The sequence below is a fragment of the Epinephelus lanceolatus genome, chromosome 3 (assembly GCF_041903045.1).
Source record: "Epinephelus lanceolatus isolate andai-2023 chromosome 3, ASM4190304v1, whole genome shotgun sequence".
Taxonomy (NCBI): domain Eukaryota; kingdom Metazoa; phylum Chordata; class Actinopteri; order Perciformes; family Serranidae; genus Epinephelus; species Epinephelus lanceolatus.
In genome coordinates, this window is record NC_135736.1 from 19,321,639 (window position 1) to 19,337,794 (window position 16,156).

A 16,156-nucleotide genomic window follows, 5' to 3' on the forward strand; every position below is an offset into this window, starting at 1 on the left:
TCCTACGTCCCTGTAAAGTCACATTTTCACTGTATGAACACTGGAGACTTCAAGTTGCATAAGAGACCATGACTGGCTTTCAAACCAGCTGTGATGTCACAAAACCTTGCTTGTGTGTAAGGTGCAAGTTTTAAACTCAGATTTAAGGTGAGCACATTGAAACTGTGAAGTAGCACTTAGCAAAATACATTTTTGAGTGGAAGAAAATTTTAAAATAACCTTGTAATATTATGCCTTGTTGAAAGCAGCGAGACAGTTACAGAACAGCAGCTGGAGGACACTTCAGAGAGGGCAGTGGGGGGCCAGCGCTGAGATTGAGGGAGAACTGCACATTCCCACGCAGCTATAATTCATTCACACTGATTTTGTCACAGACAGTTTACTTTGGAGATTACAAGTGAGAAGTGAGAGTCCTCTAGGCTACATGATACTGCCTCATTACTACTGAGCAAACATGACAAGTGGAAACTGTGAACTTTTAAGTGCCACCAGTCAATTCTACAAAGCTGAGCGTTTGACGATCAGAATCTGAGTTTTATTTGGAGTGTCACTGCGATTTAAAGTAAAACTCATATATTACAGTACTGTTTAAGTCATTTGGTGCAGTTCCTCCTCCACAGGACAGAAACTGTGCTCTGCAGCTGCTGGTGGACAACTGATGACAGTTGCGTTTTCTGCAGGAATTTGGAGCTTTGTTTTCATACCAGAGCACGCACACAGGGGGTAATAAAGGGAGAGGTGAAACAGAGATAAAACCCCAACCCTAACCTTAACACAGTCAACAGTTACTCAACTGCAGAACCTTTGATGACATGTGTTGTACTGTGGAGTTTAGTGATCTTTAAACAGTGGGTTCAGTTCAGTGGGAAATGTAGCCATTTACAAAGGTGCCCCCAAAAATGCCCCTGTGCTCTCTGCTCGTCTGTTTGTTCCTCAATGTCTTCTTCTGCACTGTTAATGAAGGTAACATGAGGCAATAGGCAATTAATATCGATCCGGCTTTTGTTTGGTGTTTTTAAAAGACACCTGAATAATTTACTAACTTACTGCTGTGTCTGCCTCTCTGGTGTCAGTGGGTTGGATCACAGTGGGTGTGGTGGCGGTGGCGGCGCCTGCTGCCCTGGGTTACCTGCAGGACAGGTGTGGGGGCAGAGCCTCAGACGCTGAGCTCCACAGGAGGCGCTTTCACGCTGTGCACCGCAGAGACCTGCTGACAGTGCATCTCACCAAACAGGAGGCCATGCTGGAAGTCAAAGACCTGTAAGGATGACACTGCAGCAGGGGATGGGGTCATGTGCTGTAGGGCCAAATAATGATTATTTTCATTATCTAATCATCTGTAATTTTTTTGAACATTTGCTGCTCGTGAGTCTATAAAATGTCAGAAAATAGCCCAAAGCCAAAAAATTTACACATAAGGCAAATAATCACTTTTGAGAAGCAGGGACTGGATTATGTTTGGTATTTTGCCTTATCAAATCTGTTTGAAAAAAGTGTGTTGAGTTAACGCCATTTTACCTCAACATTGCAATTACTTCTGTAAACAGCTTCATGAATGTTTGGGTACTTTCACATCTACCGTTAAAAATGAGTATCCTTGAGGCCTTACACACTTGTTTTATTTATTTCCTGCCTCATAAAACATTTGCAAAGCTGTTTAAAAAATGGGTCCCCATTCATCAAAGCATTGCCCTACAGCTCCGCCTGTGGGCACAAACTCCACAGGATACCTTTACATTTGCTTGTTTTCTTTGTTTTAGACCTTCATAAAAAACGGTTCATTAAAAAAATGAATATATGACATCAGTTGCCCTTTTTGAGAACAGGTTTACAAACTATGGCTTGTACCCTGGTGTCATAAGTTTATGTGACATTTGCACATGGTGTTTGTTCATGTATGGGTTGAAGTGCATCTTTGTTCTTACAGTGTTTGTGTCTGTGGGTGTGCTCATGTTTGTTGTTTCTATTAGGTTGAAGCACCTGGATGACATGCTGTCCTCTGCCTGCCAGTCAGCAGAAACCTTTTACAAGGTCCTGTACTGGGATAACCATACCAAGTCATCAAGGTCTACACACACACACACACACACACACACACACACACACACACACACACACAGTACCACCTGTACGTGAGCAGAACTGAGCAGTCGAGTCATTGAACATTATTGTTGTTCTGCTCATGGACTTCTTCACAACAGACCAAATAGGGTCATATTGGATCTAAGAATAATGAAATCGACATTTTTTTACCCAGTTCTCAGGTAGGGTGTGATGGGACAAGACTATCTCCTGGGACTCTGGAATGATTTCATTAAGCTTTAATTAAACTGTTTAGCAGCTGCAGCAAGTTCATAAGTACCTCATCATTTGTGACTCCATCACACCGCAGCCACCAGCTCTTTGAACACATGTATGAGAAGATGTGATTTGTTTGACTACACAATGATGCAAACATTTGTGTGTGTGTGTGTGTGTGAGAGAGAGAGAGATATTTCCAGTAAGTAAGAAGTAAAATACCTGTGAGCCAAACAAGAGTAGTCCATATTGTGCCATTATCATTGTGTCTGCCAAAGTCCCTACAGTATATCTTGGTGGTTATTGCAAGAATAGGAGAAAGTTGACAATGCAGATTTCAGGAAACCACTGTCTGTGAGTGATGGTAAGGTCTTGTGAGCTACATCTGCACCAGAGTTCAGGCGAGCTGAATTTGTCATGAAACTTGAAAGTTGTAATTTGACATTAAAATATTTCTGATATGATAAATGCAAAAGACATCCACTGACTAAACACCTGCATTGCAAATATTAATTTAACATTTGCCTTATCTTAGTTTCTTTGATTACAGGATGTGATCACAAAGGTGTACATAGTGAAATATGATCTTTATCGCCCTCTACTGGCAATCTGAATGTCTTCTGAGAATGATCTTTCCTCCACTGGTATCAGATCTGGCTGCTGTCTCACTGTCACGCAGCTGACATGGAAAGACTGACTTCTTGAGGTAGACTGAACTCTGCAGAGGCTGTTGCTTATCTGGGCCTGGATGCATTTTCCGGTATCAACAGCTTATGAATATCCTCTTTGTCACTTTTTGGACCTTGGCTTCCATGGTATGTTGGTACAATAAAACAAAGCTGTCATACTTTGTCCATTTTCTGAGCAATTTCCACACTTTTAATTAAATAAATCATTTTCCACACAAGTAGTCATATATAAAATGCATATTTAGATACAGAGGCACACAAACAATTAGAAAAACAAGATCGCCATAAATAAGAACACAAACTGTGATGGCTATCAGAAAACTAGTTGAGAAAAAAATTGCACTTAGAAAACACTAAAAGGTTCCACACATTTCATATAAATAAATGCTACTGAGCCTTCATGTACAGTTGTGGCTGATCACATAGCTACAGTATCTATATTTTGTCTTTCTAGAACATTATCACTGAAATACAGCTGATCTTATTTGTTTTAGTAACAGAATAATTTATGGTTTGACCTCAATGACACACTTGACAGTTCCTATAATTTTTTGAGGTGCTACTTTCTAGTCTGAGAGCTCTTAGAAGTAACACCTGTGATTTTAAAAGGAGGACGTGTTAGAAAAAGGTGAAACAGTACAGACAGGAGAGTCCCTCTTATGAATTAGTCACCTATTATCTGACCAGCCAGAAATCCATTTAAAGGAACACTTCACCCTCGACATAACCATTTGTGTCAGTTATCAGTTACTCATCGCGTTTCACATTGAACTTGTAAATAAAAAAGTCTTGCATGCTTTCAAGGTGAACAAAGAATCCAAAAACAGAGATAAGTATTGATGAATCAAAGTCTTAGGGGTCCATGTTTAACAACAGCAAAACTATCCTTTTACAAACTCTCACACAACCTGTGCAGTTTAATCCAAGTTTATCCAGTTGAATGTTCAGTACTTCCCAGACAGACAGCCATTTCGGACAGGGAACTTAAACATATCTGTGCTCTTTTCAAAGCCAGACTCTATTGATAAAAACATTCATTTTACCTCGCTGAAAAAGGGACATGCAGGTCCGCCGCTGCCTCAATCAGATAGTTTGTTTGTGTTATTGTGTGACTTTGGTGTTTTAAAGGGTTAGTTCAGACTAACCAAAGTCACACAATAACAAAAATTAACTGATCAAGACAGCAGTCAGTGGACCAGCTGCTTACAAGGTCAGTGAGGTAAAATTACTGATTTTGTCAATGGAGTCTGGCTTTAAAGAGAGCACGGATACGTTTTATTTTCTGTTCAGTTCCTCGTTCAAAAGAACTATCAGGGAAGTGCTGGACATACGACTGGATCGATGAGACATGGATTATACTGTGCGAGTTGTGTGAGAGTTTATTAACAGATGTTTTGATACAGTTTTGCTGTTGTTACACACAGTCCCCTATGACTTGAATCCATCTAGAATTTTTTCTGTTTTTGGATTCTTCGTTCACAGAGAAGGTGTGCAAGAAAAAGAAAACACAAGGGCGGATATTCCTTTTAGGTTAGATTAATGTATGTGGGCCATCAATACTGTGTGTCAGAAATGTGATAAGCCAGTAAGAATGATCCCACTTCAAACTTTTACATAAAAATGATACATTTAAACATATCGATCTTTGCATCATATCAGCTGTTTTTCATCTCTACTGTAGCTACTTGCTGTGTGAACGCTGGTGGAATTTGAGCCCCCCACAGTTCCTGAAGGACTTCCCACACTGTCCACAGATGTAAGGCTTCTCTCCGGTGTGGATACGGAAGTGCCTGGTTAGCGCCCCAGAGTGACGGAAACACTTGGAGCACACTGAGCAGGTGTACGGCCTCTCTCCCGTGTGGATGCGAAGGTGAGTCTTAAGGTTCTCCATGCGGTTGAACTCTCGGTTGCACTCCGTGCATTGGAAGGGGCTGCAGCCCGGTGGGTAAAGCTGCAGTCTGGTCCTCTTGCTTCCATCAGCGGGTTGCTGATAACACTGCTGGAGCTTCTGCTGGCACTGGCCGTAGTGCCGCCGCAGCAAGCTGGGCAGGTGGAATGTCTGGCCACAATACTTGCAGGTGTGGTGGTTGGTGAAGGTGTGGCCGAGGCTGCGGCTGGTCCGCACATGGACTCCATAAACCTGTGGAGGGGCTTCTGGGACGGGAGCTGGTTCTGCCAGTTGGAAGATGTTTGGGAACTCTGAGGAGAGGGATGGAAGATCTGCGCAGGTCAGAGGTCATCGCAAGGTTAAAATGAAGGAAACTTTTTACCTTAATGCTATTAACGTTAACAACAGTTTGAAAGGACATTTGATCAGATCATTAAGTTTAAATGATGTGTTAGAGTGGAAACACCGAACACTTAGGATATAAAGATACTGAATATTAATATAACCCATTAAATCACCAATCGGAACAGTTAACCCCACTTAAAAGGTACATTTTGTGTTTGCTTCAGACACTCATTGTTTTCCATCTTACCCTGAGCCAGCCTGGTGCAGGACAGAGGACCGTTGGAGTCTTGGCTCTGAATATCCAGCACTTCTGGTTTCCACTCCTCCAGCATTTTGGACTGCGCCGCTGACATACACTCTGGACTAAAATCCTCCACTTTGATCGAGTCTAAGCAGCAAGTCAAATCATCTTCCTCCTCTTCTTGCCTCTCCTGCTTTACTGTAACCTGCTTTGAAGTGAACTCTTCATCCTCACTGGGAGGTGGTGGCGAGTGGCGTTCTTGACCTGCCAGGTCTCGAAATGGCTGGTTGATGCTTTCTACTCTCACCACACACACAATGGAGTTTTCTTCACTGGCTTCTGTGAACAAAAAAGATCAAAGAGTGAGCACAGTGACATTAGACTGTATTAATTACTGAAACATAATAAAATATCCCTTAAATTGTCTTGTAAAGTGCTGATTCTTACAAATTAGAAATTGAGCACATTTTCTGTGAATGTCATGAGACGCACATTTAGGGGCAGATCTTCCTATAGGTGTCCTCAAACCATTTGTGTTTATTAACCTCCTGAGACCCTGCGTCCTCATATGAGGACATCACATTTTGGGTTTCCTACACCTTATGCTTCATTTAGAAGCACTTAAACCTGTTGTCCTCATTCATGGAGACTTTTTTATGCCATCTAGTGGAAGTAAGAGCACAATACACAAATCCATGTAAAACAAAATGGCAGCCATCTCTGCCAAGTCAGTCTGCAGCTGACACAAAAGTCAACAAGGTCCAAAGCCTGATCACATTTCATGATTGACACCTGTTTATTTATGATAAGTAATGTTTGTAGTTTGATATAACGACAAATTTGACCAATTTTAGCAACAATAACAAGATAAGTTCTTGTTCAAGGACGTTGGGACTTTCTTACAGTTTCGTTTGAGGACACGGACTTTATTAAGTCTTGTTTTATTGCACACTTGTGAATATTAAAAACAAAACCATCCTCCCTGCATGAGGACATCATTTTTTTTTGTCAAAAACTACTTCCTGTTTGAGGACAGTTAGTTTATACAATTGTCAGGTCGACCCCAGACAGCACAGAGAAATTAAAAATACGTACTAAAGTAAAGCCGAGGTCTCAGGAGGTTATGATGGTGTACATGGAAAAAATTACTTAAAAGGATTAACAAAAGAATGTGACCCTAATATAATAGAACAATGGTAATCCCCAAATGTAGCTGTTTTAACCAAAAGGAATTTTAGGTGTTTTAGACACAAAACAAAGGGATACTTTGCACATCTATTTCCAAACAGGTACGTAGGAGAGGTACGAGAAGAATACAACTTGTAGAAAAGACTCTTGCACACTGTTAGAGTTGCAAAAATAATGATTTTAATGCTGCATCGTTAAGGTCTAGTCACTGAAACGATGCAGCCTTAAAATCATTATTTTTGCAAAGTTGGATGGTGTGCGTGAGTCTCTTCCACAGGTGTTTAAGAGCCATGTGAATTTTCAAAATAAGATAATCTTGATACCAAAATAAACCAAGTGTTCATTATGGATGATTGCCGTTTTAAAGCTTTTGCTGGATGTTTCGTAGCGTAGTGTGTAATTTAAATTTTGTATCTCTCATCCATTATATTACCTTCTACATATACAGATAAATGAAGGGGCCTGTTTGCACTTTAGCAGTCCTGACAGTAACACATGCAGCTGCAACTGCATGTCACTACAATTTGGCACTCATATAAACGTGCAGTTTACCATCAGGCAGATGTGTCATATTGCACATAAACTGTTACGTACCTTTAATCAAGGCATTACAAGAAACAGCACATCCATCGTCTCCTTTTTCCTCTGAAGCAGCATCACTGACATGTTGTGTCTGCATGTCACCTTCTGATCTGTGCTCCTCAGGTGTGTGTTGGGGTTCAGGAAGCTGGTGTGGACGGCTGCGACCTGCAGGAGGATTGTGACCTCTGACCCCCGTACGACGGTGCACGTTGCCCACTTTAGGATTTGGGCTTTTTTGATTGTACTTCATATGAGGCGGTTGATCTGCACGGTTAGTGACATTCACGAGTTGCTTTGTAGGAGAGCTGCCACCTCTTTCCTCCTCCACGCGCGCAGAGTCCAGCAAAGCTTCAGCTCTCTGCAGTCTTTGTTTGAGGGACTCGTTCTCCCGTCGCATCTCTTCATAGACGTCTCCTGTCGCCTGACCTACAAGCTTGGTCACCTCTCGAACTGCGATCTCCACAGCCACTGCAAATGCTCCGTGTATCGCTGCAACAAGCTCCTCTTGCAGAGACAGAGCAGCCTCAGCTCCGGCTGCTTTCGGACGCTTCTTGGTCCCAGCCAGCGGCTTCATGGCGCATTCAAAGGCACTTTAGCTCTCTGTAATGATTTACAATTAAAAGAAATTCCCTACAGATGGCAGGAATGGATTCCTTGTCGCCATACAGCCTGTTTGTAAGCAAACACAGAGGTTTCACTTCCGCCGCCAGCTTCTGACACCTACTGGTGGAGAGGCGGAACTGCACCAGGTAATTAAAAAAACAGCAGACACTGCCAAAGTGAAAATTAAACATTTTATTATGTTAACAAAACAGAAAAAGGTTCAAATGGCACTTTTATAAGCGGGCACAGTGGCTTTGACACGTGTTGACGATGCATTCAGGGCCTCGTCCATCAGTCACGGGATTTATATTCCTTCACATGGGCAAGTATCCACCCAGAAGGTCCAAGGACGGCCATAGTCAGCACAGTCAGCACAAACGTAGATTCCTACAGGAAAGAGCCAAATGACCCCCAAAATTAATAATTAATAAATCTTCAAGAACATTTTAAGAGCTCTAAATCCAGCTACAAGATAACTTAACCCATTTGTAAACTTACCACAATGCCAATGTTATCTTTAGGTGGTTTGCAGTGAATGTGACTTGCTCGTTGTTGCATCATCACACCTGCTCTGTGGCCAAGAGCCCGTCGAGCCCCCTGCAGCCCAGCAAAAAGCCCACTCATGACTGGTTCAAAAGACAAAGGCCAGTAACAGTATCAGCTTCTGAGAGGAGAGAAATGACAGTTGAAGACTTTGAGGAGGATCCATGCGCGTTTAAAAGTAGCCACGACGCACCTGTTAATTGGTCTGGTTTAATTAGGTTGCCTTCAGGTGCTTTAGGAAAGAAACAAAAAAGCTGTGATGAGTTCAGTGTCAATGTCTGAAGTTCTGTCAGAGTTCTTGTTAGCACAATAATAGTTCTTGTTACTAACAGTTTCTAAACGGCATTATGTTTATATATTTACAGAAATAATTTATTGATTAGAAAGTCATGGGCCACTTCCTTTTTACAATAATGAATTTCATTGTTTTGAATTTAAGATTTCAAATAATTGTCGAATTGCTCTTTGACCATCAAAAGGTATTTTATTTTATTAACTGATTATTATTATTATTATTATTATTATTATTATCTATAATATTAGTATTAATTTTATTTAATTTCATTTTCATTCATTCATTCATACATTTTCCATAACCACTTATCCTCTTGAGGGTCACGGTTGAGCTGGAGCCTATCCCAAAAAAATTTTTCTACAGGAGTTTAAGACAGCCATGTGAATTTTCAAAATAATATAATCTGACACCAAAATAAACTTGGTGTTCATTATATCATTGTATGTCTTTGGACTGTGGGAGGAAGCCGGAGTACCCAGAGAAAACCCAAGCGGATACGGGGAAAATACGGAAACTCCACACAGAAGGGCTCCCCCACCCTGGGTTATTTCATTTTATTTTATTTTTAGTATTTTTGTGTTTTTATATATTTAAAAGCATTGGCTGGCAATGATTGTAACCCTTATAGACAATGGGATGCTCGTCTGTAGCTGAAAGGGCAGAGAGGCAGTTATTTCCACACAGAAGTCACCTAGTAATATCTACAGAAGCAACATGATTATGGTGATTATGGGGATGTATTATATATGAATGCACCCACCCAGTGTTTGTATGCTCCGGACTCAGTGTACCATGGTGCACTGAGATTTATTACCAACTGTAAGCCACAAACTCATCACTGTATCCTGTACGCTCAGGTTGGCTGGCTCTCCTTACAGTTTCATAGACTGCATAGCTGTTCTTGGCCTACTTCCAGCATACTTAAGTTATGTGTGCACATTAAACAAAAAATTGAAAATGGCTATGCTCTCTGTTCACAAAACATGTTGTCATTGTCTGTAGTGAGGGTATGTACAGAGTTTGGCAAGCGAGCATTATCTGCACTCTGGTTCCTCTCGGCATACACAATGTACTATATGCCACTGTCACAGTGCGTCTTAGCTGGTCTTTGTAATCATGTGTAGTTGCTGTTTTTTGTGTTGTCATGGTTCATTTCTAATATATTTTAACATAGTTTTTGGCTTTCCTTTGTAGTAACCTTTTTTATGTTTTATATTGCTTGTTTTAGAGCTCTACATTTTTATTCTGTATTTTTGTTCTGTGTTGTCTGTCTGTAACTTAGGTTGCTTCATGTCTTGACAAGGACACTTGAAAAAGAGATTTTTAATCTCGAGAGGTTTTTCTGGTTAAATAAAAGTTAGATAGAATTAAAAATAACACTGTGTTGTTATAGTGCATCAATAAAGCTCCTCACATGTCATGGATTGTCCTGTGTCACAGCTTTTAAGAGTGTTGAGAGAGTCCCAAATGGATTTGATCAAAACTATGAGTCTTTTCAAACCTGTTAATTTTTACAATTGATATCAAATGAATACAAATACAACAGACCCTGTCTCTGTTATTTTATATCTAACTCACATTTTAATCCAGCATTTGCAGTGTAAATTTAGAAACTATGTTTGGTGTACAGTCTGGAGGCTGAACAGATCTAGTTCAAAAATTGGTAGGAAAATGACGCCCCCTGGTGGTTCATCGTTATACAAAAGGATCCAGTCATGCTTAATTTAATCTATTCACCATATACTTACATCAACAGCAGGAGATAGGCTTTTTTAGTTAAACAGAGATCTAAAAGCTGTCACCATGAGATATGATGCAATACAGGCAACAGGCAACTAGTTCAACCATATCAGCATTGGACCTAAGGGTTAACTGGAGCGCTCATAATGAGACTTGTAATACTTTAACAGTTTCACTCCATTAATCTCATTCATAACCACTTAGAGTGTTAGTGTGCACTACAGGTTTGTACTGGGTACATTTTTATTGTGTATGTTCAAATATGTGCCCACAGGGTGAATAAGGACTGGTGTGTCAGTGGGAATGTGAGGTGCTGTCCCGGTCCTGCTGTGGATCACTGCTATACATTGTTCAAAGGAGGCTGCAGTGCGTTGCTGCCCATATTTGAGAGAAGTGACCATGCAACCATTTTGTTAAGGTCAGGACATGTGGACAGTTAAAACATTACACAGCCAGAAACCATGATACCCAAAAACGTAAGTAATAATGAAGCAGCGGCCAGCGATGTTAAGAAGATGCAACAAAGGGACTAAACTACAGTGCATGAGTTAAAGTAGCTGGGATTACATTTCTCTGGAGTTTTACCTTGTATAATTCCACGTGACAAATAAACGATTGAGTGATTGGCTGAATGATTGATAAAAAAAAGTTAATTAATCAATCAACCATTGATATAATGTCAAGTGCACCATTTACCTGATCTAATAAATCTATCGCTGCAGAAAGACTAATTACCAGTGTTGGAAATAACTCAATACATATCCTCTTGAGACCTGAACTTTTGTTTGGTATGCATTTTAAATTTGTCCTAGCTGTTAGGGATCAGTAGGACCCAATAAGTATAAATAAAAAACATTGTCAACGATAATCAAGTCCCAATGTCCTCAATCGAGTACTTCCCAATTAACGGTGTCTTAGTTTGTAACTGTTGCTAAAATTGGTCAAATTTGTTGCCATATCAAACTATAAACATTATTAATCATAAATAAATAAGTTTCAATCATAAAATGTGATCAGGTTTTGGACCTTGTCCACTTTTGTGTCATGATGAGCTGCAGACTGACTTGGCAGAGATGGCTGCCATCTTGTTTTTACATGGATTAGTGTATTGTGCTCTTACTACCACTAGTTAGGACAAAAAAGTGTCCATGAACGAAGACAACAGGTCCGGATTAAGTAGAATTAAGTATAAGGATAAAGTAAAACCAAAATGTGATGTGCTCATATGAGGATAGTAATACAGTCTACATAAGTGCAGTTCTTAAGTAGCCTACTTTACTCTTTTTTACTCCTCCATTTTATTATTGACAGAAAGTTGGTAGTTTGAGTTAGGCTTTAGTTACATAGCAGCATGTTAAATACAAAACACTATGTGGACATTCTGTTTACTTTGACTTCACTACATCTCTGTTTGTGTATACTGTCCCACAGTTTGTCTGGAGGCTGTCTGAACCACTATACTGCTCTCAGTGTAGTGTTTGAAATAGCAGGATCTTTTAATGCCTTAATTGTGTCTTGGACTCAATGACTCCTGTCGGTTTGTTTTTCCTCTTTCTTGTCAGACTGCCTCTTGTTTTTAAGGTGAGCATGCACCTCGGCACTGACGTCATTAATGGATTACTCTTTGATTATTCCCTTTACGTTCCCCCCGCAGCTCCGTGCGCCACTGACGCGCAGGTCGGAAGTGGGTCGGCTCGGCATTAGTGTGAAGGTTGTAGTCTGGATGCTGGCTGAGTAATCAGACTGTCTGCCTGCCGGTGATGCATGTTTACTCTTTGTTTCATTAGCACATCATTCAAACTGCAACGCAGAAGGTAAGCACTCTAATTATACTTCATTCTACCAGTGTTTAAAATAATTTAGATGTTTTTCCTTTAGTGCAAACAATTTATAATGTATTTGTCTTGCCATAGCAGACAGCTGTAAACAAATTAAGCCAGGGTACTATATGGAAGTAAGTTAATTATTGTTAATGGGGCATTACATAAGGAAGAGTTGGTGCTACTGGCTATTTCAATATGTCATGAAAACTGAATAATACTAATTAAAACACATGAGACAAAAGGTTGACTTATAGCATTTAATATTTATTTATTCTATAGCTAGCCTGTGTGTATAGGAATAGGTGTATGCCACAGAGTAACAATATGGTTTCCATCCCTTTTTCTATATCAGTAGCATTCAGGTAAAAAAAAAAACACTATCTCCAAAAAGCAAAAAAAATTCCACATATCTACTACTTTCAGCTTCTTCAGTGCGATTATGATATCAGATTACATTTTTTTGGGTTTTAACTGTTGTCCAACTTGGGATTTGGAAAATTGTGATGGACATTTTTCACAGTTTCGTGACACTTTTCACTTTTCATTATTAATTTGATTAAGCTGTCAGCTATTTTCTTTGTTAATTATTTGGGTCATAAACAACTACGCTTGACTAGACGCCTGACTGATAAGACTTTATCAGACACCTATGTCCTGTCTGTTAAGACTTTATCAGACAGGAAAGGTAACTAGGTGTTTGGGCTGCAGCCATGGCATGGAATTGTGTCTGCTGGCTGAAGCCTTGAGCTTTGCTTGTGGCTGTGATCTCATTAGTTGACCAGTTTGGTGTCTCTCTCCTTTCTCCCCTTCAGCTTACCTCCCTATCAGGCACCTTCCCCCTTGATACTGTCCTCCTATCCTGAAAGCTCTCCATCCTCGCAACATGGCAGAGGCCCCAGCATCCACCTCCCCCGAGGATGGCCTACATGTACAGTGGAAACTTTCCAGTCAACGAAGCAGGAAGTCTGCATGCTCCAACATCTTTACGGGAGTCAACCTGCACCAGCTGCACAGGCTGTTCAGAACAGCAGGAGACAGAGACGCTGAACATCGGGCGAAGCTGGTGTGGCGAGGTATGGATGCAGACATGGAGGGGGCAGAGGAGGGGAAGGAGGAGGAAGGGGAGGACAGAGAGGAAGAGGCAGGGCTGGCCCAGGCCTTGGTGGGGCTCCGAGTCCGAGCGAGGAATAAAGCGGGTATCAGAGTGGAGGGACACAAGGACCACAAGTGGCTCAGAACATCAGGGTATCTCAGGTAAGTGTCTGTGTCAAATGGCAGGAGGCCAGCACAAAGTAAAGACAGGATGTGAAAAGTGGTGTGTAGATGAGGAGTTAAAATGAAAAGGAGTGAAACGTTCTCTTAATCTCATTTGCATGTACTCTGTTCTCTCACTGTCTACTATAGTCATTTTAGGTATGTATAAATGAACTTGTAGGGGTTCAATGTCCTGTCTAGCTTGATTCCAGACTCCCTCTGCGTCTTGAAATGCAGCATGTAAACTGTCATGTGCCTAACAAACTCAGCATGACCTCACAAGACTGTGTCCTCCTCTCTGCATACCATCACACACACGCACACACACACACACAAACTATCATGCTTTGCTTTCGACATTCCTCGCTGAGATGAAATTAGATTTGTCGGAGGAGTAATGAAGTGCCATTGAATGGGAAAATGGTGGCGTGAGTCTACAGGGAAGTGTAGTTTAAACAAAATGGTGTACTGCAACAATGTTTTGCCAAGCTAATGACATGGTGGTCCACCACTTTGGTCCAGTCTGAAATAACTCAACAGTTGGATAGCTTGCCTTGAAATTTGATGCCCCTATGGAAGAATTTTGGTGACTCATCCGTATCTTTTAATCTAAATTTCCATTTGTCCAGCATGTCTACAAATACCTGCATAACGAATGACATTCCTATTAGCCTCAGTTACATCTGAGTTTAGTGCTAATTAGCAAATGTTAGCATGCTAACACTCTCAACAAAGATTGTAAACAAGGTAAACATTATCCCCTCTCAACGTTAGAATTTTAACTTTGTAAATGTGAGAATGTTAGCATGCTGATATTAGCTTAGCTCAAAGCACTGCTGTGCCTGAGTTCGACCTCACAGAAGCTAGCATGGCTGTAGACTTTTGATCTTGTTGTCTTGATACTATAGTTTCAAAATCACCGAGGTTCACTCCTTCTGCTTAATGCTGTGAGTTACAGCTGTGTTTCAATAGTTACAGGTTTTGTCAAAGGTTGCTATAGCGTCTAAATTGATAATAACAGGGATGCACCATCTTCATATCAGTTGCTGAAAATCTATTCCTCTTTTCCTTTTCATGAGAATTAAGGACAATGGTGACTTTTTTTTCAGTCTACCATCCCGGAGTAGCTGTGTACATGTTTATTTGATGCTCAGGCCAAAAGATTATAATTTACACATCCTGAATTCACGCATTTCTATGTGATCTAATGTGCATTGTGTAATATGTACAGTAGGCCTGTCAAAGTGCTGTCAACTACAGTAACATCTGTCTTTCAGGATTGACGAGCCATTATCAGGCTACACTGTTGAGGATGAGGAGGCCGACATAGCACCCCGTTCGGGAGAATTTCTGGCAGTGACTGAGGAAGACATCCCAGAGAACCCAAACCCCTTTAAACCTTCGTCATGGAGGCTGGGTGTGATGAGACATGAGGGTGCCAGCCACCCTGAACGCTACCTTCACCACATCCTCCACTAACAACGGACTGAACGGACTGAATTTGGAGCAACACACAGTAGTGGAAGCTGAGGTCAGGACAAATTCTGCATGAGAAGCCACATGGTATCACAACTCTTAGCATCTTCTGCTAACATGTACTCTACATGTTAGAACCCAGCATCAAGAATCACCAGTGAAGTCTGGTGAACCTGTCCAACTATTATAGGAAATCCAAATGTGTATCTGTGATAAAGCAGGTGTGATGGTGAGTCAAAGCAGCTGCATTTACAGGAGACAGAAACAGAAACGAGCTGTTGTGTAAGGCCTGAAATTAAGTTTCTGATGCACATGGTTTCAATGCATTTTTGAGGGAACACCAGTTTAAGGGAATTACCTGGGCAGTTGGTGTTGCTCTTGTCAGAGAACTCATGATATTATTGTGGTAAACAGGACAGGAAATTGAAACACTGCATCAAGAGCACTTGCAGAGCATTTGCAGCTAAGGATGTGTTTTTTGTTTTTAATGACTTGTTAAAGGAGCTGTATACAATTTTCAGAGTATACCTATGATTCAGACCCTGATTCAGAGGTTGCCTGCACCCAGTTTTCAACATGGAGGTGGCTGACCCGGCTAACTCCATACACAGTGCTATTAACAGCAACAGTGCTGATGGGGCCAGCGGTGCTAACCTGGTGGGCACCAGAGGGTGGGCCCTACACTCTGCCATGACGCTTTGGGTCAGAACGGCGTTATCAGGAGTGACCCCCGTATGAGTGCAGTGCAGAGCAGCAGGGGTGAGCAAACCAGTTGGATAAACACACAGGGACTCACATGCACCAACATACACTCACAGCTGAATTGACTACGACAACAAAGAACAGAGAAACTCAGACTTCATTCTTTAGCCAGGGGCCTGTATCACGAAGCGAGATCAACCTTTCCTGGGTTACCCAGACCTATCCTGGGTTGACTAACCCTAACAATGGCAATCAGGATAATCGGTATCACGACGCTGGATATCAACTCGGTAACTCAACCCAGGGTTGCTTTATCAAGAGCCGTGAACACGCATGCAGCGGACAAATCACAATCATGAGAGAAGCGCAGCGTCACTGAGCGTCCTCACAGAGCGTCCTCACTGAGCGTCCTCACAGAGCGCCGTATGTGAGGAAAAAAAGTATTTCTCGTGAGGATCAGAGATTAATTCTACTAAAATATGAGGAGAA

General features: G+C 41.2%; 2 protein-coding genes and 2 long non-coding RNA genes across 5 annotated transcripts; 2 read left to right on the top strand and 2 right to left on the bottom strand.

Annotated features, from left to right (window-relative positions):
• The first annotated feature begins 677 nt into the window (after positions 1-677).
• On the top strand, positions 678-3,018 carry LOC117255344 (uncharacterized). Its single transcript, XR_013490750.1, has 3 exons — positions 678-963; positions 1,074-1,260; positions 1,971-3,018. It is a non-coding gene; the product is annotated as an uncharacterized LOC117255344 (long non-coding RNA).
• A 136-nt stretch (positions 3,019-3,154) lies between these two features.
• Positions 3,155-7,912, bottom strand: LOC117255341 (uncharacterized). 2 transcript variants are annotated; one of them, XM_033624135.2, is made up of 3 exons: positions 7,244-7,912; positions 5,468-5,800; positions 3,155-5,186 (listed from the first exon to the last, which is right to left on the bottom strand). In XM_033624135.2, the coding sequence occupies exons 1-3, from the start codon at positions 7,803-7,805 to the stop codon at positions 4,669-4,671; spliced, it is 1,413 nt and encodes a 470-aa protein (XP_033480026.2). In that variant the 5' UTR covers positions 7,806-7,912; the 3' UTR covers positions 3,155-4,668. The 2 variants fall into 2 exon arrangements, with proteins under 2 accessions (XP_033480026.2, XP_033480025.2); XM_033624134.2 differs by having other exon boundaries at positions 3,155-5,207.
• A 99-nt stretch (positions 7,913-8,011) lies between these two features.
• On the bottom strand, positions 8,012-8,679 carry LOC117255345 (uncharacterized). The gene is made up of 2 exons (XR_004501551.2): positions 8,333-8,679; positions 8,012-8,221 (listed from the first exon to the last, which is right to left on the bottom strand). It is a non-coding gene; the product is annotated as an uncharacterized LOC117255345 (long non-coding RNA).
• Positions 8,680-12,151: 3,472 nt separating this feature from the next.
• avpi1 (arginine vasopressin induced 1) lies at positions 12,152-15,102 on the top strand. Its single transcript, XM_078166073.1, has 3 exons — positions 12,152-12,226; positions 13,048-13,489; positions 14,767-15,102. Exons 2-3 carry the CDS (start codon positions 13,119-13,121, stop codon positions 14,966-14,968), a joined length of 573 nt encoding a protein of 190 aa, XP_078022199.1. The 5' UTR covers positions 12,152-12,226; positions 13,048-13,118; the 3' UTR covers positions 14,969-15,102.
• The last annotated feature ends 1,054 nt before the right edge of the window (positions 15,103-16,156 follow it).

Bases quoted from the DNA above. Each gene is read 5' to 3' on its own strand.
- LOC117255341 (XM_033624134.2), bottom strand. From the start codon at position 7,805: ATGAAGCCGCTGGCTGGGACCAAGAAGCGTCCGAAAGCAGCCGGAGCT. The intron at 5,801-7,243 runs GTACGTAACAGT...TTTTGTTCACAG, and splicing joins TTGTAATGCCTTGATTAAAG to AAGCCAGTGAAGAAAACTCC. The intron at 5,208-5,467 runs GTAAGATGGAAA...TGACCTGCGCAG, and splicing joins CTGCACCAGGCTGGCTCAGG to ATCTTCCATCCCTCTCCTCA.
- avpi1 (XM_078166073.1), top strand. From the start codon at position 13,119: ATGGCAGAGGCCCCAGCATCCACCTCCCCCGAGGATGGCCTACATGTA. The intron at 13,490-14,766 runs GTAAGTGTCTGT...TCTGTCTTTCAG, and splicing joins AGAACATCAGGGTATCTCAG to GATTGACGAGCCATTATCAG.